The sequence below is a fragment of the Podarcis pityusensis genome (assembly GCF_964106645.2).
Source record: "Podarcis pityusensis genome assembly, chromosome: 1".
NCBI lineage: Eukaryota > Metazoa > Chordata > Lepidosauria > Squamata > Lacertidae > Podarcis > Podarcis pityusensis.
This window is the reverse complement of record NC_138028.1, coordinates 76,834,837-76,862,641: the sequence shown is the minus strand read 5'-3', so window position 1 is coordinate 76,862,641 and position 27,805 is coordinate 76,834,837. Positions and strand designations below refer to the sequence as shown.

The following is a 27,805-nucleotide window of genomic DNA, read 5'->3' as shown; positions in this document are numbered from 1 at the left end:
TGCATTGTATCTTTGCAAAAGGGAATGAGTTATTTTCTTTCTTTCTTGATGGTGGTTTTTTTTTTTTAAGTCTGCAGTGGATTTGGTTAATATTTGAATGCATTGCTCCAATATAGGGCAAGGTCATGTACAGGCCAGTTACAGAAGGTGGCAGGGAATGCATAGCCTTTTGTAACAGGACATTGGGATCCTGAGATTGTAGTTTGCCTTATTTTAGCCCATTATTGCAGGCTACGGAAGATACACACCTGCATGAATCAATATGTATATTTTTTAAAAATTAATTGGTCATTTCAGAGTATCTTTCACCCTGCCCCCTCCTGCAATATCACCCAAGCCTAATAAATAGTATACAGTATGGGTTGCCAATATGGCGCTAGTGGGTGCAGTGACCCCTTTGAGGTCTTTTTCCTGGTGCCCATGAAGCTTCTGAGCACCTTCTCACTTCTGCCTTGGTGGTGAAGGCGGTCACCTTTTTCTCCCTTGGCAAAGTACCTAGAGCTGAAGGAGGAAGCTGGAAGAATGACACACTTTCCCACTTCCCTTTTCCAGTTCTATGAACTTTTTAAGGTTCCGATGAATTCTCCTCCGAGATCAAATTGTGTGTGTGCATGCACTTTCTTTCCTTTCCTGTTGGGAGCGGTGGGCTAATCCAAAGAAAGGGGGAGAAGTGACCAGACGAGATGGTGTCCAAGACACCCCCAAATGCAAATGTGCCCATGGACTTTTAATTGGTTGGCAACCCCTGGTATACAGAAACAGCATATGCAGGGAAGAGGGAAGTCCTAACCTAACCATACCATACCATACCATACCATACCATACCATACCATACCGCGTAAATCCTAAAATGGAAATAAGGGATAGCTGGGTAAGAGTAGCCAGGTGACTGGGGGGGGGGGGGGATGGATCAGGGCATACTAAGAAAAACACAATATACTTGTCAGAAGTCATACCCCAGTTTTTTTATATAAATTGCATTAATAAAACATCTAAATACATTAATACAGTTCGTCCGTTTTGATCCAAATAAAGGATTGAATCGTTTTTGAAGCAGGAGAAGAGTAGAAAGCTTTTATGCTGCCAGTAGATGCCTAAGGGCCAAACAAGGCATGATGTGGACAGTGTATGAACAGCGTCTCCCACAGCTTTCTTTTCTTTCTTTTCTTTTTCTTTTCCTTTCTCTCTTTGCAGCTTTGGGGGAAATTAGATTGAGATCATGACATGATGGCAGTCTGGGGGAAGGTAACTTCTCCCATTCTGGTCTAAATCCCACTCCAAGCTGCTACTTTTTCTGTAGGGGGAAAACCTTTTTTTTTTTTTTTTTTTTGCCATACGGTACAAAGACTAGCTCTGATCTTGTGATCTAGTTCCCCTGTGGCGTTATTGGTGCTTGGAAAAGAACAAACTGTGGGAGATCCTGTGCATCCAGCTTAATAGGCAATTTGGCTCTAATAATATCCCCGGAAACCGAGAGACCTGTGGATGGGCTTGATGTTGGGGACTTTGGCTTTGGGAAATGGGCCCATCCTCTCACAGTTTGCCACCTTAACGATCTTTATTGAAGAGCAACACATTTCTCTTTTTGATAGAGGTGCTCGCACTCCCTCCAGCAGTTAAGACAATGCCTTCTAGGCTCATGGAACAAGTACAATGGGAGTGAAACTGGGAGGATGGCAATAGAACTGGGGTATTTTGGGGTGTGGGGAGGCTATACCATCTTGGATATTTGCCCTCTTTTGGTTAAAAAGTACAGCCCTGTGGTGTAAAGTATGTGTGGCATAATAAACAAAACTTAATGGTGCTCTTGGTATACAATGCATGTGTTTAGTAATTGGAACGGATTTCAGGGAGCTGTAATCCTGTTTTTCTCCAGGGTGTGGTTACTGCTGCTACAAGTTTGATCACCACTCTGGCACAAAAGAATCCAGATGAATTTAAAACCTCCGTGTCTCTGGCTGTCTCCAGACTCAGCAGGGTAAGCATTTTATTGTTTAGACGCAAGTGCTGGAATGAAACTAGGCTAAAACTAAATTAAGCTGGCTGATTAGATTAACCATCTGGTTTAGCCTCATGGGAAGCTGAAGTGCAGTTGGTATGAGAGCCGTTCTGATAGTTTGACAGGCAGAGTAGCTGAAGGCAAAGAGATGTAATTTGCTGTGCAATATCTCATGCACAGTGATTGTGTTGGGCTGATCCAATCACTTAAAAAAAAATTCTTAGCTGTGCAGGAGATGGCAGATAAACACGCTTGTATAGGTATAGCTGAAATTAAAATGTAAATAATATTTTGAGGCTTTGCAGGCAAAGCCACTCCTTAATTGCAAGAAGTTTGAAAGACCAGGGTTCCACTTCAGTAGCTACCGAAGCAGGAAGAAAATGATGCTATCTGTGATCAAGGCCTTGTAGTCATTTTTTTTGGTAGTACAGTTTGGCAATTCCATTCATTGGTGCACTACTGAACAGTCTCAATGACATTATCTGCAACAGTAATCTATTAAAAAGGAAAGCCACCTGAAGTTTCAAAGGCCAGATAAGTACAGAAATATTTCCCAGCAAATATACCTGTAGCTTTGTCTCAGGTTGGGTTGAGCAATAATTCCTGAGCAATAATGCCTGCTCAACTGTACACTTAAAGGAGTTGCTGCTGGTTGTGATGCCAGTAGCCAAAGATAGGGCTACTGCCATTGCAGTAGTTCTTAAGATGATAGTTGACCAGTTTTCTGCTCGTACTTAATTCCTGCAGGGAGCCAGGTCCCGCTGAGGCCTGTTTGCAAGTAGCAAGCTCTTGTTCTGCAAGGCATTCTGCCTAATCCATGCAGGATGGATTCTTGACAGTAGACACTTAGAGATTAGTGGCATGATTGGTTTGCTACTTTGAAAACTTGAACCCCAGCCAGGCTAGCCAAAGATTTTGCTGCCTGAGGTGAAGGACTGGATGATGATCTCACTCCCCCTTCCATCCCAGAATCTGCACACAGAAGTAAATGGAACTGGCCATTGAATGCCAGCAATGGGGCAATATCCGCCACCACATCTGAGGACAGCAGGACAGCTTAGGGGATGCATGGATGGCCCACACATTGTTGTTATCTAATTTCTGGCTGCCACTCTCACTCTCCACCCAACATCTGCCAGCTGAGGTGGCTACCTTGCTCTGCCTTATGGTATGGCCAGCCCTGGATTTAAACTTGTTCCAAGACACCCCGGAACAGTGTATGGGAAAGGAGAGGGGATTGTTCTGTCCTGCAAGCCATGCAAAATAGTTTTATGGCTTATTGTTAATCTAAACAGTCCTCACTTTCTCTTGCAGAAGACTGTTATCGTCTTTCCTTTCCTCTTCCTTCCCACCACAATGTCATGGCTATTCAGTGTGGACATCAGTTGTTTTCCCCATTTCCCCTAATTTAACATAGAGTATTTTAAAGCTTTCTGTCCAGATTTTTTCTATCCTTCTTGCCCCTCCTGCAGATCTCAAGCACAGTCTTTTATCTGCCCTTCCCTTGAAAAGCATGATGTAATTGAGAATCTGCTGTCCCTCAGCAGAAAGTACAAAAGGCATATTCAAGCACTGTACACTGGTTTGATACAGCTGAGTTTGGGAAAATCTGTCTTGTTGTCTGGTCTAAAAACGTTATCGTTCTAAATTCCTCCTCGCCCAGAACTTCTGCCCAGCTGTATCTGCCTCTGTCAAATTTCCTGTTGTCTTCCCTTGTGGAAATGCTCCCATCATCCTGGCCCATTCATCATTCAGAACAACAAATTAACAGCCTTCCTGAGTCAACCCAGCCTCCTGCAACAGAGATTTGTTGGGGTTGCTTGCTGAGGGCGTATATGATCACACAGAGCTGTAATGGAGAGCTTGCAGCTACAGTCTCTCACTTCTTGCTTTGAGTTGTTGGTCTGTCCTCAGACAAGTGACTGGCAATCACTGATAATCTCTCTTGTGCTGCCAGGTTCCTCCCCACTCCCGTTAAATTGCTATTGAAATAGGAAGTTGAAGTTTATACAAATGATGAATTGTGGCACTTGTGTGCTAATTCCAATCTATTGTTCCTTTGTTCTACTATTATGTGAACTAGTTGTTGTTATGATGTAACTAACTAGCAACTACTGGTGGTACGTTCATGTTCTGCTTGCAAGCTGCCCATGGGAATCTGGTTGAGAACAGGATGCTAGACAAGATGGGGCTTTGGTCTAATCCCGCAGAGCCTTTCTTATGACTCTCCATCTTCTTCCAGCATATTCATGATCTTGCCGATCTCTAGCATATTTCCCCCTCTGTGTTTCTTCTCTAGTGGCTGCTTGCTTGTCTTTGAGCTCCCTGGCAAGCCTTCCACATTGCCTTACTCAGTCTTTTCCCTCATGGGCCTTGTCTTGCGTTTTTTAAGGCTCAGCATCATTTTACTGTGGCTTATTATTATTATCTATTAAGCTGGACAAAGCGCCACAGGAAAATAACAGTTCTTGTCTTGCAGATTGTGACGTCTGCATCGACTGATCTCCAGGATTATACCTATTACTTTGTCCCAGCGCCGTGGTTATCTGTGAAGCTTCTAAGGCTGCTGCAGTGCTACCCACCTCCAGGTAAAGTAATTGCAATCACTCTGCTTTCACACTTTGCTTACACAGGAGAGAAGCCATTTGCACTAAAACAGCACATGTTTGCAGAAAGAGAGAGAGAGAGAGAGAGAGAGAGAGAGAGAGAGAGGTTCAAATAATGAACCCCACTGCTAAGTCTGCTGCAGGCATAATATTCCCAGTATTTCTAACTATGGTTTCAATCTAATTGTCTAATTATGTTGAAACCATGAGCAAATGTTCTGGCAACACCATAATCAAATCAAACTTGATAACTGAATAACCCATTTAGTGGTCTTTGGTTTCATTTTCAGTACTTGGCTCTTTCATATCAGTGATTCTGTAATGATCGAAGGATAAACTTGGTTCTAACTTTGCAGAACCAAAATGCTGGTGCCATATGCAGCTTTCTGAAACTGGAGAAACAATGCCATCTAATGGGCATTTAATGGTTTGATAGTAAAGGCTGTCAAAATTGCCTGGTGATCTTGCCTAACCGTTCTATTTCTCCCAGAAGATCCTTCAGCACGAGGTCGTCTCACCGAGTGTTTGGAAACTATTCTTAACAAAGCTCAAGAACCTCCAAAATCCAAGAAAGTACAGCATTCAAATGCGAAGAATGCAGTGCTATTTGAGGCAATTAGTTTAATTATCCACCATGATAGGTAAGTTTGGCATTCATAATGCATGGCTGGCAGTAACAGTTTGAGATGTGAGCATCAGTTCTTGTCCTAAATCTGTGGTTTCTGAGAAAGTATATACTAATTTTGTATTCTTTTGTTCTCTGAAAGAGGGTACAGTATGTACTTTTTCCACAGTCATTCTGGCAAATGTCTGAGCAGCTCCTGAGTGAAAAACAATTATGGGAGTAGTTTTTGTTCTGGAGTTTAGCATTACTCATGTGTTGTAAGTTTGTAATCTTGCTAAATGTAATACTGAAGTCCTTCCTCACCTTAAGACCATTTAAAAACTTATGACTGAGTGTTGCTTGGCTCAACTAAACAGGATACTGGCAGGACCCAGTCAATGTCCCATGCATTTCCTAACAGTGGATTGTGTAGTACATGCACATTGGGGTGGAAGGAGAGACTTCACCCCTCAGTAATCCCATCCTCCATCCAAATTGTCCGGTTTTGGAGCTCTACTGGGATAAAATGACCTTTGTTTACCTGATGCCTTCCAGATGTTTAGGCCTACAACTCCCATCAACCCCAGCCAATATGAGTTATAGCCCAAAGCATCTGGAGGGTGCCAAGGAGATGACGGTTGACTTGAGAAGTTTTCAGGGGTAGTGTTTGGTACTATCCTCCTATCCTCCCTCTGCCCTGCCACATCTTAAGGATGCACGTGCACCTGATTCCAGACACAAGTCTCCCACAGTCTCCTGTTTTAGCCCTAACTGGGCTTGTCTTTGCTCCTGTGTTGAACAACATGGGAATAAGGAGTTGGGGTACACCAAGTAGCCTAATCCCTGACATTGGATCCGCCCCACCCCCCATGTCTGCACAACTCCTCTGATGTCAGGGGAGTCGAGGTTTCCAGATTCCGTGAAAGACTCTGTGCATACAGTTCTATGTACATGGGCCCCTTCCCTGCAGATGTTTGGGCTGTAAGTTCAGACATTGGGGGAGGTGTGTACAATGGATGTGACAACAAGCAGACAATCTGAAGATGAATTCAGTGATGTATGTTGCATTCCTTCCTTCCCACATGCAGTGTGCATCACACTGTGTCTTACCTCTTAAAAATGAAAAAACCACCTTTTTAAAAAAGAAAAAAGAAAAATAATAGCTATGTTTCATTTTAGTCTCCTTCACTTGAGAGCATGTAAATCTTTGAAACTGGCTAAGAATATGTGTGTGTGTGTGTATATATATATATTCTACTTAAACCTCCTTGCTGCCACTGGAATAGCACAACTGAGAACATTGTTTTATAATCTGCTACAAGCATTTGTTTTATATTCTTGGCTAAAATCTATGGCATGCACTATGCAACCTATTCCCCCTTGCAGACTGTTACTTGTATAGTTTGGCTTTATTCCTCTGTTAATGGGGAGAGGTTGCTTCCTATGCTGCTGTAGGTAACATACGATGTGAGACGGGCTGATGTTACTACTTCAACCAAAGGCTGAAATCCGTCGATGCAAGATGGCTCTCTTCCAGTCACAGTATTCTTGGCCCCTCCCACATCGTTGCATCAATTACACATTTCAGGAGCCGTGTGAGAGGTCACTATGCCTTCCCTCTATTATAAGAACTGTACCTGAGGCCACCATTGTGTTATCAGGACACGGCAGGATCCCAGACTCTGCAAAGCTCCTGATAAGCTTCCAGCTTTTAAAATAGAATCTTAATTACTTAAAATAGAATTTTAATTACTTCCTGCAATATGTAGCTGTGCTGCTACTAACCCTCCAAAAGGTATTAGCTGCAGTTTTGAAGCTCCTGTAGTGAAGGTACCTCTTGGTACCTAACTCTTATTAATGTTTTCCTCGATGCACTTTCCTCACCCAAATTCTGTCTTTTCTTTTTCTTTTTTACCTTTTCCACACACTCTCTTCTGCCTAGTGAGCCAAACCTGCTTGTCCGTGCCTGTAATCAGTTAGGCCAGTTCTTGCAGCACCGGGAAACTAATCTTCGGTACCTAGCACTGGAAAGCATGTGCACGCTTGCAAGCTCTGAGTTTTCACACGAGGCCGTGAAAACGCACATAGAAACAGTTATCAATGCACTGAAGGTAACTATTGGATCTGTGTATTAACCTGAAATTTGGACTTGATTTTTTAAAAACAAAGCAAAATCAAACCATGTATCTGTGTGGGCTTGCTGCTTTGCATTCCAAGAGCAGCAAGAGTTTTATTCATGCAATAAAAAGGATGTAGAGTGGTCTCTTCATTGGAAGCTCTTTAAAACATAATGAACGATAAAGAGAGGCTTCACATCCATCAGTGGGCCTGTGCTTGAACTGCAGCCTGAATCCCGTGCCACTGTCCTGGGATTTAACATGTTGAACAAGGGAGTGTTGGTTAGAAGGACAGAGGGCAATTGAGGGGAATGACGATGCCTCTGAGGATGCTGGAGGTGAGGAGGATACCAGAGAAAAGCACCTAGCTGAAGAGAAAGAATGGATTAATGTTTCTACTGAAGGATGCTTAATTTTCTTTCTCTGTTTTCCTCCCAAATGACTGACTGTCGCCACGCAGCTAGAGCTGGACTTGGCTTTAACCTTCTGCCCTTGCCACTAAAATTAATGTACAGCAACCCTGGGAGGGGATCACCGTCCCACAGGGAAGAGACCCAATACAGTAGTTGGTGGGTCTCACCACTACCCACTACCTCCTGTATCTGGATCCTTGTTCTTTTCTGACCCGTTCCTGCAGTTCATGGTGCCCTTGGATGCATCAACGTCACCACAGTCTAGTTCTTAATACTTTCTAGTCGAAGTATAAAGCAGGGGCCACCAATCTTTTTTGGGGTCCAGGATATCATTTAGATTTTTGAGCAAGTGCTGTGGATGCCACCCACGCTGCTCACTTATCGTTTCTGTCTCCCAGATTAGCTCCTCCCCATGAGTAAGAAAGTGTCCGTGCGTGCAATTCTTTTTGCTTTTCCAAGGGATCTGGGTAAAAGTTGGATCCTGTAGAATTCATCTGGACCATAAAAAGCATATAGAGCTGGAAGAGGAAGTAGGGTAGAGTGTCAACACTTCTACCTTCTTCCCTTAGATCTCAGCACCCACCTTCTGACAAATATGTGACAAGCCACTCTCTCCACTTCATGACCAATGGGGCTCAGAGGCTTTGTGGGCACCAGGGAGAGACCCCGGAGGGACCCTAGTTTGAGCTACTGCTAGCCATTGTCCCAGGGGTGGAGAACATGCAGCCTTCCGTATGTTGCTGAACTAAAAACTCCCATGAGACCCAGCCAGCATTTGGGAGACCTCAAGCTCCCCAACTCTGCGTTACTGCTACTTTTCTTGCATAGTTTGTTGGCCCCCTACTGAGGAGTCTTGTGTGAGTACAACCAGGGGTGGGGTGGGGTGGGGTGAATGCCTTGGTGTCATTCATTACATGGTTATCCTTCCCTTGATCCAGAACTCTTAATTGGTAATATTTAATAAATAATCATTCCACTTAAAATTGTTTTCCTGGCTTTGACCCCAATTGGGATGAAGCCAAGTATCTTGTTTCTTGTTATAAATGCTGTTTAGGATTATTGACTTCGAAACAAATGCCGCCTGGTACTGATTCTAGGTGCAATTCAGGCGCTAGTATCTGTAGCGTGGGCACTCCGATAGTCTGCTTAAAAATTTGGACACGTCTTAATTGTTGTTTCCCCAATTCTCTCCCTTTGTGTTGATCTTTTACCATTGTGATGTCCTTTGCAGACAGAGAGGGATGTAAGTGTGCGACAAAGAGCGGTGGACCTCCTGTATGCCATGTGTGACAGAAGCAACGCCCAGCAAATTGTAGCTGAAATGCTGAATTACCTGGAAACTGCTGATTATTCTATTAGAGAAGAAATTGTAAGTAATAATAATAATAATAATAATAATAATAATAATAATAATAATAATCCTCATCATCTGAGCTGTCTTCACCGTTGAGTGCTGCTATAAATTTAGAGCTGCAAGATGACATCAACCTTTGCTAAGCTAAACATAGCATCTGACAATTTCAATGTGACTACTGTGTACAAATGCTAATTCCAGTAGATGGTCACCTTTGTGCTGACTTTTAGAGGAGTAGCCATAATAAATTTATTTTAAGGTTCCACTGGTGACAATCTTTTGGTTGCTCTTTAAAGTAGATGGCAGAATTTCTTGCACTGGGTTTATTAATGTATATGATCAGTCTAATCACAGTAAAATGTGCTTCGCTTTTACTTCAGTTGATCCTAAAATATATTGTCTCTGGATCACCCTTTTACATTTGTTTAAGGTATTAATCAATATTGGATACGTTGTACTAAGGAGGGTATTTATACTAACTAGTTTGGATGAATTGAGAGATATAGGAACAGTGGTGCGTTTAGTTTTCCTTTATTTTTTTGAATGGATAGGTATTAAATGCTGTAGAAATTCATTGTTTGAATGAAGTTGCTTCATAAGTTGGTGTTGTGTATGTTTGCTCAGGTGCTGAAGGTTGCGATTTTAGCTGAGAAATATGCAGTGGACTACACTTGGTATGTGGACACCATCTTGAATTTGATTCGAATCGCTGGAGACTATGTCAGTGAAGAGGTGTGGTACAGAGTCATCCAGATTGTAATTAACAGAGATGATGTGCAAGGATATGCAGCAAAGACAGTCTTTGAGGTAAGACATAATTATTGTTTGGAAGCCTTTTTCTTCCAGCATCTCACTGTAAACTAGTAATGAAAGCCAAGTGGTAAGGAATAATTCTGGTCCAGGTGGGTGTTTGACTTCTTTCATCATTCCCCTTTGCTGGCATTTTCTATTTATGCTCTTTTCTTACTTGCTTCTGACACTTCTGTGGTTCTGTAACTTTGCCTTGTCCCTTCCCTTAATTTCATTTTTAGCAATAGACCCACAGGGTATGACTTTTTCATTGTACTAATGGTGTATTACTTACATGGAGAAATCCTTGTCTCAATGAAAATAGACATGAAGCTAGACTAAAGATTGAATTGGGAAAAGTTTTTGAGGCACTGTGAGGGGGGAGAGAATTGTTCCATGTGAAAATTTGTGTAAACCGCACATCCATGGTGGATGAGGCAGCAGTTGCCTAGAATGAGGAAGAATGAATGATGGATGATGATGCCAAGGGGCCAATAAACTTTGATAAACTGTCTTGTGAATGCCACAGATAATTACACAATTATTACTACCTGCACTTCCCTGAATTTTATTTCTGTTAACTACTCTCTGTCTCTTCCTTCTTCTTCTCTCTCTCTTATATATGTCTCTCAGGATAACACTTAATGCATCTGATGAAGGGTTCTGCAGCCCACAAAAGCCTATATGCCATAATAATTTTGCTAGTTTTTTAAAGGTGGCACAAGACTCTTCATTATTTGTAATGTTGCAGCTGGTGCTTTCTCTACATTGCCCAGATATGCTTAGATTGAAATAGTTTTATTAAAAATGAAATTTAGAAAGACTGGAATAGTCCAGTTCTGAATCCAAGAAATTATAATTGGCTAGTGATGCAAATAACTTTTCTATAAACACCTCAATAGTTTGAAGTAGCACTTGGCCAAAGTGTTGTAGTTATAACTGTTAGGGTGGATGGTCAGTATCTGGTGCTGTCTTCCTACTGAGCTGACGTGACCTTTGCACTTGGGTGACTGCTGTCACTTAGGCATGCTGTATCCAGGTTGGGTAATAATCCTTTTAGGGCTCTGGGTACCTGGCCCTCTTTCCCTGTTATGAACCACTGCTATCAAGAGTGCATTGTCATATGCACCCCTGTGCCGCCACCCCTCTCAAAGGCCAGGTTGGCACTTTCTTTCTTCTTGTCAAGATTAACTAGCTGTCTTGCACGAGTTGTGTACTTGGAACTGATCCTCGCTCTGCAGGCTTCTGATAAGACCCCTCTGTTTTGAGCAGCTTTCTGCACAAATTGCACTACCCCCTGACACAATGAGATAAACCTGCCTTGCTGCTAAGAGCTAATCTTCCATCTGTTCCTCTAATCTGTTGTGTTGCGATAGCACGAGCAAAAAATGTTTTGAGCGTGAAAAAGTTATTTGCCGTTCTTATTTCTCTTAAATTAGCCTTATAGTGGCTTCGGAGGAGAGAAGAACTTGGCCATGCCAGAAAATAATAATAATAATAATAATAATAATAATAATAATAATAATAATGCAGCATTATATCCTGCTTTGCTGTGATTTGTTTGTTTCAAAAGCTTCTCTGAGAGCTTTGACTGACCAGTACCTAACAAGCACTTTTTAAGGATTTATGTATTATGCTAACTTTCAGAACCTTTTTAAAAAAATGGGATCTCTTTTCTTCCCACCTCCCCTTGCAAATGCCTCCTTTTGGGTCTGTTTCTTTTATTTCTCTCTCTTAAAATATATTACTATTTTTAATTAAAGCTGTTAACTCCTTTTGTGATTTCTGGTCAAAAAGCAGGATATACATCTAAGAACGACAACTTTTCCAATACATTGGGCAGGAGTAAAAAGGAGGGCAACTAGTAAACGGATTTTCCTCATTCCATTGTGTTTGTACTTCTTGTACAGTTGCAGGAAACTAGCAGTCCATACCACAGAATGGAACAGAACGTTCCTCCTAGAGCGGTAGAAGTTACTTCCATGTTTAAAGTGTTGTTGCAGAGTGCAGGGGAGAGGGAGGACTGCAAACTCTTCTCTCCAGTTCAAGCATATCTTCCCCACATACAGCACAATATCCTCCAAATAATGCCAGCCATTTAGTATCGGTTTGGAAGAGACCAGTAGGTTATTGGATTCAGACTCATAACTTCTTGCCACCCTGCTCTCCATGTGTGAGTCCAGTTTGCCCCTTCACCTGTGCTATATGCACAATGCTGGACCAATACTCAAATGAAAACCAAGCTGCATGCCAAGGGATCCCAGACCTTCAGTCACTAGCCAATCCTAGATTATAAGAAAATTCCTTCCAACCCAATGGAGATCAGGCAGGCCTCATGTCTCCCAGTGGGTAATCTTGCTCTAATCAATATCATGTTTCTAGTTGTGACAGTCACTGATGCCCTGGAGGAAAGGGAGAAACCCTATGTAGACACTACTGTGAGGCACCCAAATAAAAATTCAAAAAAATCCTGAATCTTCATCAGCACTAATGTTTTAGGTGCATGCATTTACTGAGTCTAGCAACTTTATGATGGGCTTCAAATGTCTTCAACAGGCGCTTCAAGCACCGGCCTGCCATGAGAACCTGGTAAAAGTAGGTGGCTACATCTTGGGAGAGTTTGGAAATCTGATTGCTGGGGATCCAAGATCTAGGTAAAAACACACTCTTGAACCTGGGGGTGGCATCAAGGAATTAATAACTGTGGCATAATAACTATGCAGCCAATTTTAAAACGGTCTATCTACAATAATAATTTGTGATCTTTCTATCATGCTGTGGCAGCATGCTCACTTGCCCAGTATATCTCCAGAGCTTTTGGCTCTGCCCCTCCTAACTATGTTCCTCTCGTCCCAGAGTGGAGTGGGGGGCCCTTGAGTCAGGAGTCCCTGATACCCCATTTTTGTTTGACATGGCCCATGGAGAATTTATTAGGATAGCGCTCAATGTGTGCAGAAGGACATGCGGCTGTGAGGAGAGAAAGCCATCCTTTCTCTTTAAAGTAACAATTCTGTAAACTAGTGGATGAAATAGGATTCTGAGATCATGGCAAGAGAAATTTCATTACTTAAGTACAGCGGTACCTTGGTTCTCGAATTCAATGCGTTCTGGGAGTCCGTTTGACTCCCAAAACATTCGAAAACCAAGGCACGGCTTCTGATTGGCTGCAAATCATTGTCAACTCACAGTTTTAATGGTGACTTTGTTCTTGTTCCCTTTTCCTCTCTTTTCCTCCCTTCCACCCCAGCCCTTTGATCCAGTTCAACCTGCTGCACTCAAAGTTCCACCTATGCAGTGTTCCAACCAGAGCGCTGCTTCTGTCTACGTACATAAAATTTGTGAATTTATTTCCTGAGATAAAAACAACTATTCAGGATGTGCTGCGCAGTGATAGCCAACTGAAAAATGCTGATGTCGAGCTGCAGCAAAGAGCTGTTGAGTACTTGAGACTCAGTACAATTGCAAGTACTGACATCTTGGTATGTATTCACACGAATGTGAAGTTGATTCTTGGCAGCTGTGTCCAGAAATATTGCTCCCCCCCCCCCCGTTTTTTACACCAGCCATAATTGTGATTGGTGTTTTTTTGGGGGTGGGGTGAAGGGGGTTGTTAATTGATTGTAGCAAATGGGATAATGTAACATACACCATGTGGGGGTTATACTTTAAGACAGAGGTTGGGAAATGTGATCCTCCATGTTGGACTCCTACCAGCCCAGCCAACATGGCCGGTGATCAAGATTGATGGGAATTATAGACTAGTCACAACAGGAGGGCTAGAGATTCACCATTCCTCCCTTAAGAAATCACAGTGTTTTTCCTACCTCTTCCAAGTATACATGCTCTGGTCTCTTATGGCTTGTTTTCCCTATAAGGCAACTGTGCTGGAAGAAATGCCCCCATTTCCAGAGAGGGAGTCCTCAATTCTGGCTAAGCTCAAGAAGAAAAAGGGCCCCAACACAGTTACTGACTTGGAAGAGACAAAGAAAGAGAGGAACTCTGATGTGAATGGGAGCACAGAAGCTACTCTTGTAAATGCCAGCACTGTGGTAGGTTGGTTTCAGCAGCGTAAGATACCAGTTCTTGAAGCCAGGTTGATTATAAGGGAAATGGAATGTCTGCATATAACCCTAGAGGAGAGGTCTCCTTCCAGACCTCAGCTATACTGGTACCCTGGCAACCAGGAAAGGCCAATTTAGATACACCTCAAAATCCAAATTAATTTGCTTTATGAATGGCTAGGTTAGATATTTTCTCAGTCGTTTTTCTATACATTTTGGTCATGCCATGCCACTGGGCCAGTTTCTTGTATTGAGATCTGAACCCCAGAACAACTTGGGTCAGGGTTACCTTGCGACTGTCTGGGCCCGTATATCTTAGCTCAATCACTGAGATCATCCGAAAGATCACAGTTAGTTGTCCCTTGTGTTTCGGAAGCCAATGGGCTTTAACTAGAAGTCAGGCAGGCTTCCAGTCCCATGCTGTGGAATATTCTTCCAGCAGAAATACAACAGGTAGCCTCACTGCTAACCTCCAGGTGTCTCTTGAAGACTTCTTTGTGTTGACAGGCCTGTTCCGTGGTTTAAGCTTTTCAGATGAGTGGGCCATTTTTATCATCATTTTGTATTTTTTAAATGGTATTTTATATATATATTTGTAAACCTTGTTGTACACTACCCTGAGATTTTATATAAGAGGGTGGTCTATAAATATTTTTATAAATATAAATATTATACGTACACATAGAGGTGGGTCTTATTCCCAGTCTAACAATGTGTCCATGTTGATTTAACGGAGTGACACTGGGCTATTCTTGATGAGGTGGCTTTCAGTCACAGGTACTCCTGTTAATCTCTCTGGGACTAAAAATCAAAATGTAAGAAGCTGTGAGTTTACTCCTCAGAGGAAAAGTATACTGAGAATCCAGGAGTGGGTTGCGAGTAACACAGCAACATGCCAGGCTTCCTCTTCTTATGACTTTTCCTCCTCAGCAAGTTCCTTTCCCCTTTAGATCTTATACCTGTGATAACTGCTCGTCTGCTCACGTTTTCATGCCGTGTTACTGTTCAAATTGATTTGTCTCCTTTTCTGATAACGTTAAATGCTTTGTGGGTCAAGGAACGGGATGTTATTGCTAAATCAAATTAATGTGATGAACGACACAGTTTTCTTAATGAAAGAACTTCACGTTGGATGGGGAAAGTGAGCTGGGGACATGGCCCGGTTTGTATCTTATCAGCAGACATGCTTTAATCACAGAACTTTCCTGTTGTCTCTTACAGTCTACTCCATCTCCTTCAGCAGACCTTTTAGGACTTGGCACAGCCCCCACGACAAACTCTGTTGCAGCCCCAGCATCTAGTGGCAGTTTGTTGGTAGATGTGTTTTCGGACACCTCTGCGGCTCCCGCATCTCTAGCTCCAGGTTCTGAAGATAACTTTGCAAGGTATATAATAAATCAAAGCATCATAGGAGTGGTGGGAAGCAGTTGTTCCCCCTTTCTCGTTCCCAGCAACTACAAGGTTCCCTTCTTGCATGTTTCACTGAGAGAGCAACAAAGGTTGGCAAGTCATCTTAACTCATGTACGACACTATTCACCTTGCTAGGATTGGCCACACTTTTTTATTTTGGGGGAAGACATCTTATTCATCACATAATAGTCTGGGCACTGGATGTCACTTTCCTGTAAATCTTAAATATCTCTTCCATATAACTGGAAAGCATTTTTCTCTCCTTGGCTGAATTCTCTTGATTGTAGAATTGGATAGGGCTGCAAACAGATAAAATTTCATGGAGGGCCAGACCTGGCCCACCAGACACAAGTTGACCACCTTTCCTTTAGGGTAAGTGCATGCATGGCAATGAGAATAATCATAATGGTATTAATTAAATATCTGGTTAATAGGAATAGATAGTAATAAAATGATGAATACAATCAATATATTTTTATGTGAGAACAGTATTATTTTGCTCTAGTTTAGTAATTTCTCCTGTTGCATGTGTGAAACCCCCTTTTTAAAAACAAAACAAAAACTAATGACATTCCTTCTCTGTCTGTTAAATCAAGTACTGGTAGCTTTATGAAACATCACTGGTCAGGTCTCTTGATTCAACGAGTGTTTTGCACTTGACAGCAGCTTCACATAAAGTTCTTAGTGCAATGCCGCAGTGTTGCAGCCTGAGTTTGGGAGTTGTCTTCCTTTATTTTAAAAATTTAAGCCATTGTCTTAAAAGGCAGTGTAGAAAAACTTGAAAATGCTTGAAGACAAATGTCAAGCTCTGTCCATAACTCAGAAGAGTGCTGCAAAGTTGCAACGTGGTGGACAATCTTGAGCAAAGCCATTTCAAGAACTGGGGTATTTGATAAGAGCACACAAATACTGTCAAGGGGGCAAATTCTCTCAAATTGTTACTTGAGTTTCTTTGTGCTCAATAATTCAGGATTGTGTGTGCAAGCAAATTTTAGATTCAGTGTATCTATAGATCGGAATCCCAACATTGCTTGAATAGACTTCCAGTTCTGCAGCAGGACTTCAGCCTTCCCATTGAACTAGACTAGCACAGCCCTGTTCCGGTTGTGCCCAAACATTGTTGGTTACAACCCACTGAGTCTTTCTTATAAGCTATTGAAAATGCTGCTCTTACGCTGCAGCCCTGTACCCACTTACATGGGAGTAACAGCCAATAATAATAATAATAATAATAATAATAATTTTATTATTATTTATACCCCGCCCATCTGGCTGGGCTTCCCCAGCCACTCTGAGCAGCTCACAGCATATATCATAACATACTAAAACATCAGGCATTAAAAACTTCCCTAAACAGGGCTGCCTTCAGAAGTCTTCTAAAAGTCGGATAGTTGTTTATTTCCTTGACATCTGATGGGAGGACGTTGACAGGGTGGGCACCACTACCAAGAAGGCCCTCTGCCTGGTTCCCTGTAACATCACTTCTCGCAGTGAGGGAACCAGCAGAAGGCCCTTGGAGCTGGACCTCAGTGTCTGGGCTGAGCGATGGGACTTCTTTTTCACTAAGTAGGTCTAAGATAGTGTTGTTAATGGAGTTGGGAGGAGGGATTTTTCCTCCTCCCTAAGTTTTCCTTTCCTTACTAACTAACCTCTCCCTTTCTGTGTGCTGCCTCTTCTCTTCTCTTCTCTTCTTTTCTCTTCTCTTTTCTTCTCTTTCTGCTGCTTCACTTTAGTCCTGACCTATCTTCAAATGAGCAGGTGGTTTCTGAGGAACCAGCTGATGCTGTGCATGATGCTGATGAGCTTTTTCACACGTAAGCAATACTAAATCCTTGCAGGACTGGGCAACTAGTACAACCTCTTACTTTTTTTAAAAAAGCACATCATTTCAAATGATTTTACTTGTTACTGCTTGTTCTGGCCTGAGTATGATCTGCCTTGGAGCAGGCGTGATCAAAATGTGCATGTGAATCGTCATAGAGAGAACAACCTTTTTATCTTCTTATCCAGTTTTTAAATCTAATCCAGGAAGGTAACTGAAAAGTAGCAAGCTTTTTTAGAGTGTAAAAAAGGCAATAGAATTGCTTGTAATGGAAGCTGGCATCAATTGCTTTGGATCTCGGTAATTATAGATCAAATGTTTTCAAAGTTTACATGTTGCCTAATTGCAAAAGCTGTGGGCTGGTTCTACTTGATATTGTAGTCAAGTGGTGAACATGCAGGTATGAGGGAGTCCTCACACAACTATCTCTTTAAATACAATGCAGCATTGTCATTTCACACATCCTGCATCTGGAGGCTGAGTGACACACACACACACACACACACACACACACACACACACGTATTTGTGAATCAGCCCTATGATACTCTGTGGCAGTCAACATGCAGCATATTCTGGGATAGAGCTCTGCAGTGTTGATGAGTATTCAAAGGAATTGAATATCGAGGCTTTGGTTCTTACAGTGTGCTAGAATGTCTAGTCTTTCCTTCAGGAAAAATAGTGAAGTAAGAACCAAGACTGTGCCTGGGTCCTAAACTCTTACTAAACTAAAGTAAAATTTTGCAAAGCAGTTTGCAAGGTCTGCATACTCATAGCATTCCCGTGAGCTAGGCTGTCAATCCTATTTTACAGAAGAAATATTGAGGCTGCATGTTTTGTCCAAGGTCACATAGTAGATTCCCAGACCCATAGCTAGTTTGTACTGGTTCTCCCATTTGTCTTACCCACATAATTTACCTAATACATAAAATTCCAAAACATTTTTAAAAAATCATTTGCCTTGGGCAACCACAATTTGGCAACCACCATAATCTAAAGCTCTTCATAATGCATTGCTGTCTGTCTTCCGATTCGTTGCGTTAGTAGATAATTGATGTTTGAAGCCTGAGCTAATTAGTCATAGCTGGGAGAGAAAACACCATGCCTACCCCAACTTGGCAATAGTTAATACTTAGAATGGCACCAAGCAAGTGATATGCCATTTTAATGTTTCTAAGATGCCCTAGGGGATATTGTCATGTCTTTCAAACTTCAGTCTTTTGCTCCTACCAGTTGCCCAGTCCTCAAAGCATGGATGTTGTGGCTCCTTAACCCTTCCCCCCAATGTTTCTGTGATTGGGGCAGCTTGGAATAGTTGAGGAATAAAGCAAATTTTGCAAGGACTATTTGACCTACAGCTTACTTCTTGATTTTGATTCTATCTTGGTTCTTGCTTCTTCTTGACTTCTTCTAATACTCCTGGGTGCACAGATGTCTGACTGCATCCTTTCTATCTAAAGCAGTTGGTAACAACATGTGATTTATCTAAAACATAATTCCTGTATTGTGCCTGCTTCTCTCTTTCTAGGTTTGTTTGCAAAAATAACGGAGTCTTATTTGAGAATCAGTTGCTACAGATTGGTTTGAAATCTGAATTTCGGCAGAACCTGGGTAAGAACAACACAGTTTATGATAAACTGCATTCTACAGTATTACCTTAGGTCCTATTTTTGTAAGAAGTGTCATGTTTGGGCCTCTAACGAAATATTGCTGGGCCTTTGTAAGAATGTCAGAAAAGCCCTGCATATTATAATTAATTCCTTTTCAAGCTTAAGTAGGCTTGGGTGGTGGTTTAAATCAAACGCTCATAAGTGTTGCCTTGTTTCTTTGCAGGTCGGATGTTCATATTTTATGGGAATAAGACTTCAACACAATTTTTGAATTTTACTCCAGCGCTAATCTGTTCAGATGAACTCCAGGCTAATATCCTTTTGTTACCTGATATCGCTAACAAGAGAAATAAATATTGTTCTTAAGCGCAGGAATCAGCCTGTATGCTGCAGGGACTGCAGTTCAGTAGGAAGAATTGGAGAACATTGGGCAAAAGTGTTCATTGCATTTCTTGGGGAACCACAATATAGAGAAAGGTGATTTAAGGATAATCATGTCAGGAAGGTAGACTGGTTCTGTGTTTGACCTAGAAAAGTGTGTCCCTTCTCTCTACAGTGGTACCTCGGGTTACAAACACCTCGGGTTACAAACACTTCAGGTGACAGACTCCGCTAACCTGGAAGTAGTACCTCGGGTTAAGAACTTTACCTCAGGATGAGAACAGAAATCGTGTGGCGGCAGTGGGAGGCCCCATTAGCAAAAGTGGTACCTCAGTTAACGGTTTCAGGTTAAGAACGGAACTCCGGAACGAATTAAGTTCGTAACCAGAGGTACCACTGTACTAGGCATTATGCAGGCAGAGTTCCTTGGTTTTAAATTATTTGTTTAAATGACAATGTTTATGGAGTGTGGCTGCCCCTCTAGTGTCAAGGGATCCCCCCAAATGTTCTGTCTCTCAAATATAGTCAGGTTACTCTTGAAGATAGCTGTCATGCAAACCTGACTTTTTTTTAGATTCTAAAATACCTGTCTGTTATGATTATTACTATGAATGCAATTTAATATGCATTTTGGGAAAAATATTAAATAGCTGCTGCAGGGGATCGTGAGCACCATGGGGAGTTCAGGAGATAGAGATGATGTTTCCTATCCGCTGCTGTGATTCTGGCAAAATGCACCCCTCAAACTGTTGTTTGTGTCAGGGGGCTTCCCTCTTGATGCAAAGAGCAGGGTGCGTGAGTAGGTGCATGCCTGATTTTTCCATTTGAAAAGGAGGTGCTTCCACTTGGTTCATGTGGGAACCAATGACACTGCAAGCAATAGCCTCCAGAAGATCAAAAGAGACTACGAGGCTCTGGGCAGGATATTGAAGCAATTAAATACACAAATTGTCATCTCATCTGTCCTCCCAGTTGAACGACGTGGCCCAGGGAGAGAGGGAAAAATAGTGGAAGTGAACAGCTGGCTTCGCAAATGGTGTAAACAGGAACGGTTTGGATTCGTAGATCACGGACTGCAGTTTCTTGAAGATGGACTTCTGGCAAGCGATGGGCTGCACCTCACAACGGTTGGGAGGAATGTTTTTGCCAAAAATCTCAGAAACCTCATCAGGAGGGCTTTAAACTGACTAATGTGGGGGAGGGAGACAGTGCTCCTGAAGGTAGGAGTCTATCAATTGATGAAGATGATCATCCAAATGTCATAGACCAAATGGAGCAAACAGCACGCAGACCTAGTGGTGGGAGGAAAAAATCCTTAAATAAGAGTCACGGGGGAATGATTAATGGACTTCAATGTTTGTACACTAATGCGCAAAGCATGGGAAATAAACAAGATGAGCTTGAGCTCTTGGTACAGCAAACTAAATATGACATAATAGGCATCACTGAAACCTGGTGGGATAAGTCCCACGATTGGAATGTAATAATGGAGGGATACAATCTATTTCAGAGAAACAGACCAGACAAGAAAGGAGGAGGAGTGGCGTTATATGTCAGGGATGTGTATACCTGTGAAGAGATCCAAGATTTAGAACCTCAAAGCCAAAGTGAGAGCATTTGGGTCAAAATTAAGGGAGAGAAGAATAACAGTGACCTCATTGTGGGAGTTTACTATAGATCCCCAAGCCAAACGGAGGACATAGATGATGCCTTCCTGGAACAGATGGCCAAGCATGCAAAAGGAAGGGAGATAGTAGTAATGGGGACTTCAATTACCCGGATATTTGTTGGATGTCAAACTCAGCCAAGAGCATAAGGTCAAACAGATTCCTCACTGGCCTTGCAGACAACTTCATTGTCCAGAAAGTGGGAGAAGCAACAAGAGGAACAGCCATTTTAGATCTGGTCCTAACCAATGTTGATGACCTGGTTAGTGGGGTAGAAGTGGAAGGATCATTAGGTGCGAGTGATCATGCTCTTCTGAAGTTTACTATACAGCGTAAAGGAGCAGCCAAGCATACTAGGACTCAATTTCTTGACTTTAAGAAAGCCAACTTCATAAAACTTAGGGAAGTGCTGGGTGAGATCCCATGGACAGTAACACTAAAAGGAAAGGGAGTTCATGATGGCTGGGAGTTTGTTAAGAGGGAGATAGTAAAAGCACAACTTCAGGCAATACCAATGAGACGGAAACATGGAAGGTGCCTAAAGAAGCCAGGGTGGCTATCTAAAGAACTTTTAACTGAGTTAAGATTAAAAAAGGATGTGTACAAAAAATGGAAAAGGGGGGAAACCACCAAAGAGGAATTCAAACAAATAGCCAGCACGTGTAGACACAAAGTCAGAAAAGCTAAAGCACAGAATGAACTCAGGCTTGCTAGAGAGGTTAAAAGCAACAAAAAAGGCTTTTATGGGTATGTTCGTAGCAAAAGGAAGAACAAAGAAACAGTGGGGTCACTCAGAGGAGAAGATGGTGAAATGCAAACAGGGGACACAGAAAGGGCTGAACTCCTCAATGCCTTCTTTGCCTCAGTCTTCTCCGATAAAGAAAACAATGCCCGACCTGAAGAATTTGGAGCAAATGATTCAGCAGAGGAAGCACAGCCCAGAATAACTAAGGAGATAGTACAAGAATACTTGGCTAGTTTAGATGTATCCAAGTCTCCAGGGCCAGATGAACTGCATCCAAGAGTATTAAAAGAACTGGCAGATGTGATCTCAGAACCACTGGCAGTCATCTTTGAGAATTCCTGGAGAACAGGCGAAGTCCCGGCAGACTGGAGGAGGGCAAATGTTGTCCCTATTTTCAAAAAGGGGAAAAGAGAGGACCCAAATAATTACCGCCCAGTCAGTCTGACATCAATACCAGGGAAAATTCTGGAGCAGATCATTAAGCAAACAGTCTGTGAGCACCTAGAAAGGAATGCTGTGATCACCAATAGTCAGCATGGATTTCTGAAAAATAAGTCATGTCAGACTAACCTGATCTCGTTTTTTGACAGAATTACAAGCCTGGTAGATGAAGGGAACGCAGTGGATGTAGCCTACCTTGATTTCAGCAAGGCATTTGACAAGGTGCCCCGTGATATTCTTGTAAAGAAGCTGATAAAATGCGGTCTTGACTATGCTACCACTCAGTGGATTTGTAACTGGCTGACTGACCGAACCCAAAGGGTGCTCATCAATGGTTCCTCTTCATCCTGGAGAAGAGTGACTAGTGGGGTGCCACAGGGTTCTGTCTTGGGCCCGGTCTTATTCAACATCTTTCTCAACGACTTGGATGATGGACTCAAGGGCATCCTGATCAAATTTGCAGATGACACCAAACTGGGAGGGGTGGCTAACACCCCAGAGGACAGGATCACACTTCAAAACGACCTTGACAGATTAGAGAACTGGGCCAAAACGAACAAGATGAATTTTAACAGGGAGAAATGTAAAGTATTGTACTCGGGCAAAAAAAATGAGAGGCAGAAATGCAAGATGGGTGACACCTGGCTTGAGAGCAGTACATGTGAAAAGGATCTAGGAGTCTTGGTTGACCACAAACTTGACATGAGCCAACAGTGTGACACGGCAGCTAAAAAAGCCAATGCAATTCTGGGCTGCATCAATAGGAGTATAGCATCTAGATCAAGGGAAGTAATAGTGCCACTGTATTCTGCTCTGGTCAGACCTCACCTGAGTACTGTGTCCAGTTCTGGGCACCACAGTTCAAGAAGGACACTGACAAACTGGAACGTGTCCAGAGGAGGGCAACCAAAATGGTCAAAGGCCTGGAAACGATGCCTTATGAGAAACGGCTAAGGGAGCTGGGCATGTTTAGCCTGGAGAAGAGGAGGTTAAGGAGTGATATGACAGCCATGTTCAAATATATAAAAGGATGTCACATAGAGGAGGGAGAAAGGTTGTTTTCTGCTGCTCCAGAGAAGCGGACACGGAGCAATGGATCCAAACTACAAGAAAGAAGATTCCACCTAAACATTAGGAAGAACTTCCTGACAGTAAGAGCTGTTCGACCGTGGAATTTGCTGCCAAGGAGTGTGGTGGAGTCTCCTTCTTTGGAGGTCTTTAAGCAGAGGCTTGACAACCATATGTCAGGAGTGCTCTGATGGTGTTTCCTGCTTGGCAGGGGGTTGGACTCGATGGCCCTTGTGGTCTCTTCCAACTCTATGATTCTATGATTCAAATACCTGACGGGCTGTTGCACCAAAGATGGAGCAGGCTTGCTTTCTGCTGCTCTGGAGAGCCGGTCTAGAACCAATGATTGGAAATGGCAAGGAAGCAGATTTTGGCTAAACCATTTAAAGAGAAACTTCCTAATGCCAAGAACTATATATCCAACAGTACAGAAGGCTTCCCTGGGAGGTGATGGGATTTCCTCCTCTGGAGCTGTTTAAACAATGGCTTAATGGTCATCTGTCTGGGTCCTGAGATGCTGTGGTTGCATCCTGGAAGGAGCAGGGGGTTGGGCTTAGATGACTCCCATGTCCCTTTCTACTCCACGAACCTATGAAAATGCACCCCTGCCACCCCCTGCAGTCCTGGTGCTGCTCAGGCTCCCTTGCGGCTGTTATTTATTTGCACCCCCCCCCCCAGCACTTAAATCACATTTTTGTAATCAATGTCTCATGTTTTAGTTTGGTTATTTGTGACTTTTATGGCAGCACTTTCCCAATATTAAGTTAGCCAAATAGCCTGTTTCCTTAACCTGCCACGCCTGAATTTGCAGACGAAACCAGTTGATCCCACTGTGGAGGGAGGTGCTCAGGTGCAGCAGATAGTAAACATTGAGTGCATATCGGACTTCATGGAAGCACCAGCCCTAAATATTCAGTTCAGGTACAACTCTTAATTTGGGTCTATATGTGTTGGGTTTAAGTAAGGACTGCCTTCTAAACAAATGAAACCGAACGATTGGGGCGCGGAACCACATTTTGGGGTGGAGTTTTAATTCAACAGACACCTGTGCCTATATCCTTTGAAGACTTTTTTTTTTAAAAAAGAAAAACCTGTGGCAACTGTTTCCTAATGTTCAAAGGTCCTCAAAGGTTTAAATTGTTGCTGTTTGAATGTTTCAGATATGGAGGAACGTTGCAAAACATTTCTGTAAAGCTTCCCATCACACTGAACAAATTTTTCCAGCCTACAGAAATGGCCGCTCAAGACTTCTTCCAAAGGTGGAAGCAGCTAAGCAGGTAAGATGGTTCAGATCCTGCACAGCCATTAATGGCACATGCTGTGTTGCTTTAGTCTGGTGGTGCCTACCCATTAACTTGAGCCCTTCCAGGGGTGTATGAAGGTGTAAATTATTTCATCAGTCAAGCTGATGTAGAAGAACATTGACCTCCTTTGTACTAACGTCTCTGCAGGATTGAACTGGAGAAGGACAAGTCCTGCATTTTTCCACAGCTAGCTGTGCACAATACATTTCTTTTATTTATTTTTTTAACCCTACTGTTCTTTATAAATAAATCCAAAGCAACTTATAAAATTACTAAACATTAATAAAAGCATTTCCAGAATCACTAAAAAATAGTATATAGATAAGATGAGTTTTTAAATCAGAGAGAGAGAGAGAAACATTAAATGAAATCAAAAGTTCAGCATACTAACGCGCCTGAAGCTTATAAGGATGAGAGTTCCATGATCTGGGTGCTGCAGTAGAAAAGTATCCCAACCAACTGTCCTCCAGAAAATGTTGGAACATATAGCAGGACCTCCAGTGTTGAATTCAGCAGGTGATCAGGATTATATGGGAGGAGGCAGACCTTCAGATATCCTGTTCCCAAACAGTTTAGGGCTGAGGTGGTGGGTGGGGGTTGTGGTCCTCTAGATGTTGTTGGACTCCCAGTTTCCTTTGGACCACCCAGAATGGCCAGTGGTCAGGAATGGCAGGAGTCTACAACATCTGGAGGGCCACAGCTTCCTCTTCAATGGTTTAGGGCTTTGTAGGCAAGAACCAGCAGCCTGAATTGTGCTTGGGAAAACACTGGGAGCCACTGCAACAAAACTGGAGTGAGGTGATCAGTAAAGTAGACTCCCAAAACCATTTTGCACCAGTTTAAATTTCCAAAAGGGTTTCAGAGGACACTGTATGCAGAGCGTGTTCCAGTTATCCAGTTTGGGTGTCACCAGGGCATGTGTGTCAATTACCAGATCTGCTGAATGTTCCTGTCAGTAATTGATAATGATCCACATCTTTCCCTCTCCCCAATCCCCGGGGTAATTTTGCAGTGTTTTAAAAATTGGTCCTGCTTGATAAGTTTACATGTAAATTTAACATTTTAGTTGATTTTTAAAAAGTGGGCAGCCTACCTGAATTGTGGGTGGGTTGTTGGGTGGAAGGAGGGAGGGAGGCAAAACAGACTGCTGAATCAATATTTGGTTCATTGACTGAATGATGTCCTTTTTGTGAAGGCAGGAGGAAGCTGATGTAACCCTGCAGCGAAAAACTGCTTCAAGCCTCAATTTTTATAGGTTCAGTTTTAACCACCCCTAATTTGCTGGTTCTATATGAAATGCTGCCTAACTCTCTCATGTTTGTACTGTAAAACCAAAGCAAATGTTAACTACTTTAACCTTGGTGTTACTTTGCAGCCCTCAACAGGAAGTGCAGAACATCTTTAAAGCAAACCATCCAATGGATACCGAAATTACAAAGGCAAAGGTGGGTAGCAGGTGGCTGTTATCCTCCTCCTCCTCCTCCTCCTTCTTCTTCGGCTATCACTCATAGCCGAGTAAGATTACTCACCATCACAAGGTGATGATCCCACGATTGAGATCATTATCACCATTGCTACTTGGGCATTTATAACCTGCACACTTCATTGCTGTTGCTCCCAGGGTGCTTTGCCAGAAAATAAAAATCATCTGCAATAAAATAAAATGTGTCAAGCAATGTTAAAACAAAAATGTAAATGCATGTAAAAACACACACACTGCAGCAGAATCAAACCCAGTTTAAACTGTATTTTTTAAAGTTCTGGGCAAATAAGAATAAAAAAGCTCTTTTCCTAGCCCCTCCAAAGGACATGAGCTTTGACTTCGGGATATCATTCCATGGACAACTGTGAGCCTTTTCTCTGACTACTGCTCACTTCTGACAAAAGAGAATCTGGAGAAGCATACAGGAAATTTTATCTACATACAAGCCCACTTACACACACAACTGAGGTATGGATATTTGCAGTGGAGATGCCTATGTGCAGTTGGGGTGCTAAGTTCTGGGGAAGGTTCTGCACATAGAGACCTGCACATAATAAATAGGCTTTCTTCCTGCAGGTATCTATGCCTAATGTGAGAAAATCATGTGGTAGGGGGAAGTACATGAAATGTAAACTGCCAAATGTTACCAGTTCCTGTCAGAGCAGAAAGGCTTGTTTGTGCCTAGACCAGGCTTCCTCAACCTTGGCTTGCCAGATGTTTTGAGACTACAATTCCCATCATCCCTGACCACTGGTCCTGCTAGCTAGGGATCATGGGAGTTGTAGGCCAAAACATCTGGAGGGCTGAGGTTGAGGAAGCCTGGCCTAGACTTTGTAGGGTGGTTCTTCCAGATGTCTGTCTATTGTCTGCTTCTTGTAGGTAGGAGCCTCATGAGTTGTAGCCAGCAGTCAAAGCATCTGAGCTCTTGATACTTAAATAACCCATTCTGAAAGCATGCAAGGAGTCCAATACAAGGCATTTTGGGGGAAATCTAGTGCAAGAACCACTGCTCCACAGATATGCTCCCACTACAGTTGGAGACATTCCTGCAAGAATGTATCTGTGGAGTCTCAGTTCAAACACTGTAGTCCTGTAATGCAGGAGTCTGGATGTGGGAGGCTGCATGGAGGTTGTTGACCACCATTTGACCTGCTGTGTGTTCAGCATGTCTGATCAAGCCCATCTTTTGTAAGGCCCCTTTCCTTCCTTTCTCACCACCTGCTCTTTCTTTTTCCTGGTCTCTGGTTCAAATCCCCTTTTTGGCTTTCCTTTGGCAGATTATTGGCTTTGGCACAGCTTTACTGGAAGAAGTAGATCCCAATCCTGCTAACTTTGTCGGAGCCGGCATAATCCACACAAAATCATTCCAGATTGGATGTTTGATGCGTCTTGAACCCAACCTGCAGGCACAGGTAATGGCTTCTTGTTTACTTGCTGAATGTTTTGAAAGTGTGGAAGAGCAAAACGGAAGAGATTTTTTTAAATATACCACATAGTTTTACTATGCCCACTTCTGTGACTCTAGCGTGCATCAGCCAATATTATGTATGAGGTTGTTTTCTAGGAACAATCAGCTAAGACAGAGTGAAATATCTTGCGGCTGTTCTATGGTTCCAGCAGCTATGCAATTATTCTGCTTCCTTCCTAAGACATAATGCATTCTTTTGAGACCCTGCTTTGGAAATAATACCTGCCAGACAAGTGGTAAAAACTGCTTCGCTGTGACTAATTTGCCTGTGTGCAGTGCCACATGCAGGTCTGCGCCTCTGCTGAACTAGACTGGAACATTCTAGAGCATGGGTAGGCAAACTAAGGCCTGAGGGCCAGATCCAGCCCAATCACCTTCTCAATCTGGCCCGTGGATGGTCCGGGAATCAGTGTGTTTTTACATGAGTAGGGTATGTGCTTTTATTTAAAATGCATCTCTGGG

The 27,805-nt window shown here is 42.6% G+C and overlaps 1 protein-coding gene and 1 long non-coding RNA gene across 7 annotated transcripts in view; one reads left to right on the top strand and one right to left on the bottom strand.

The window, feature by feature from the left end:
• Window positions 1-27,386, top strand: part of AP2A2 (adaptor related protein complex 2 subunit alpha 2) — a 91,867-nt gene extending 64,481 nt beyond the window's left edge. The window contains exons 6-22 of one of the 5 annotated variants that reach the window (XM_081011262.1): window positions 1,877-1,978; window positions 4,479-4,587; window positions 5,096-5,246; window positions 7,152-7,320; window positions 8,971-9,108; window positions 9,718-9,900; window positions 12,439-12,536; window positions 13,130-13,361; window positions 13,758-13,931; window positions 15,165-15,328; window positions 17,088-17,168; window positions 18,705-18,787; window positions 19,010-19,109; window positions 23,857-24,009; window positions 24,249-24,365; window positions 25,768-25,837; window positions 27,153-27,386. In XM_081011262.1, the coding sequence (XP_080867388.1) occupies window positions 1,877-1,978; window positions 4,479-4,587; window positions 5,096-5,246; window positions 7,152-7,320; window positions 8,971-9,108; window positions 9,718-9,900; window positions 12,439-12,536; window positions 13,130-13,361; window positions 13,758-13,931; window positions 15,165-15,328; window positions 17,088-17,168; window positions 18,705-18,787; window positions 19,010-19,109; window positions 23,857-24,009; window positions 24,249-24,365; window positions 25,768-25,837; window positions 27,153-27,371 (2,343 nt within the window). In that variant the 3' untranslated portion in view covers window positions 27,372-27,386. Of the gene's footprint in view, window positions 1-1,876; window positions 1,979-4,478; window positions 4,588-5,095; window positions 5,247-7,151; window positions 7,321-8,970; window positions 9,109-9,717; window positions 9,901-12,438; window positions 12,537-13,129; window positions 13,362-13,757; window positions 13,932-15,164; window positions 15,329-17,087; window positions 17,169-18,704; window positions 18,788-19,009; window positions 19,296-23,856; window positions 24,010-24,248; window positions 24,366-25,767; window positions 25,838-27,152 lie in introns of those variants that run through there. The other 4 variants (XM_081011263.1, XM_081011264.1, XM_081011265.1 and 1 more) reach the window with 4 other exon arrangements.
• LOC308480316 lies at window positions 15,487-27,215 on the bottom strand. Of its 2 annotated transcripts, XR_013988030.1 has the most exons (3): window positions 27,091-27,215; window positions 25,922-26,040; window positions 15,487-15,653 (listed from the first exon to the last, which is right to left on the bottom strand). It is a non-coding gene; the product is annotated as an uncharacterized lncRNA (long non-coding RNA). The 2 variants fall into 2 exon arrangements; XR_013988031.1 differs by having other exon boundaries at window positions 25,922-27,145.
• Window positions 27,387-27,805: the final 419 nt, after the last annotated feature.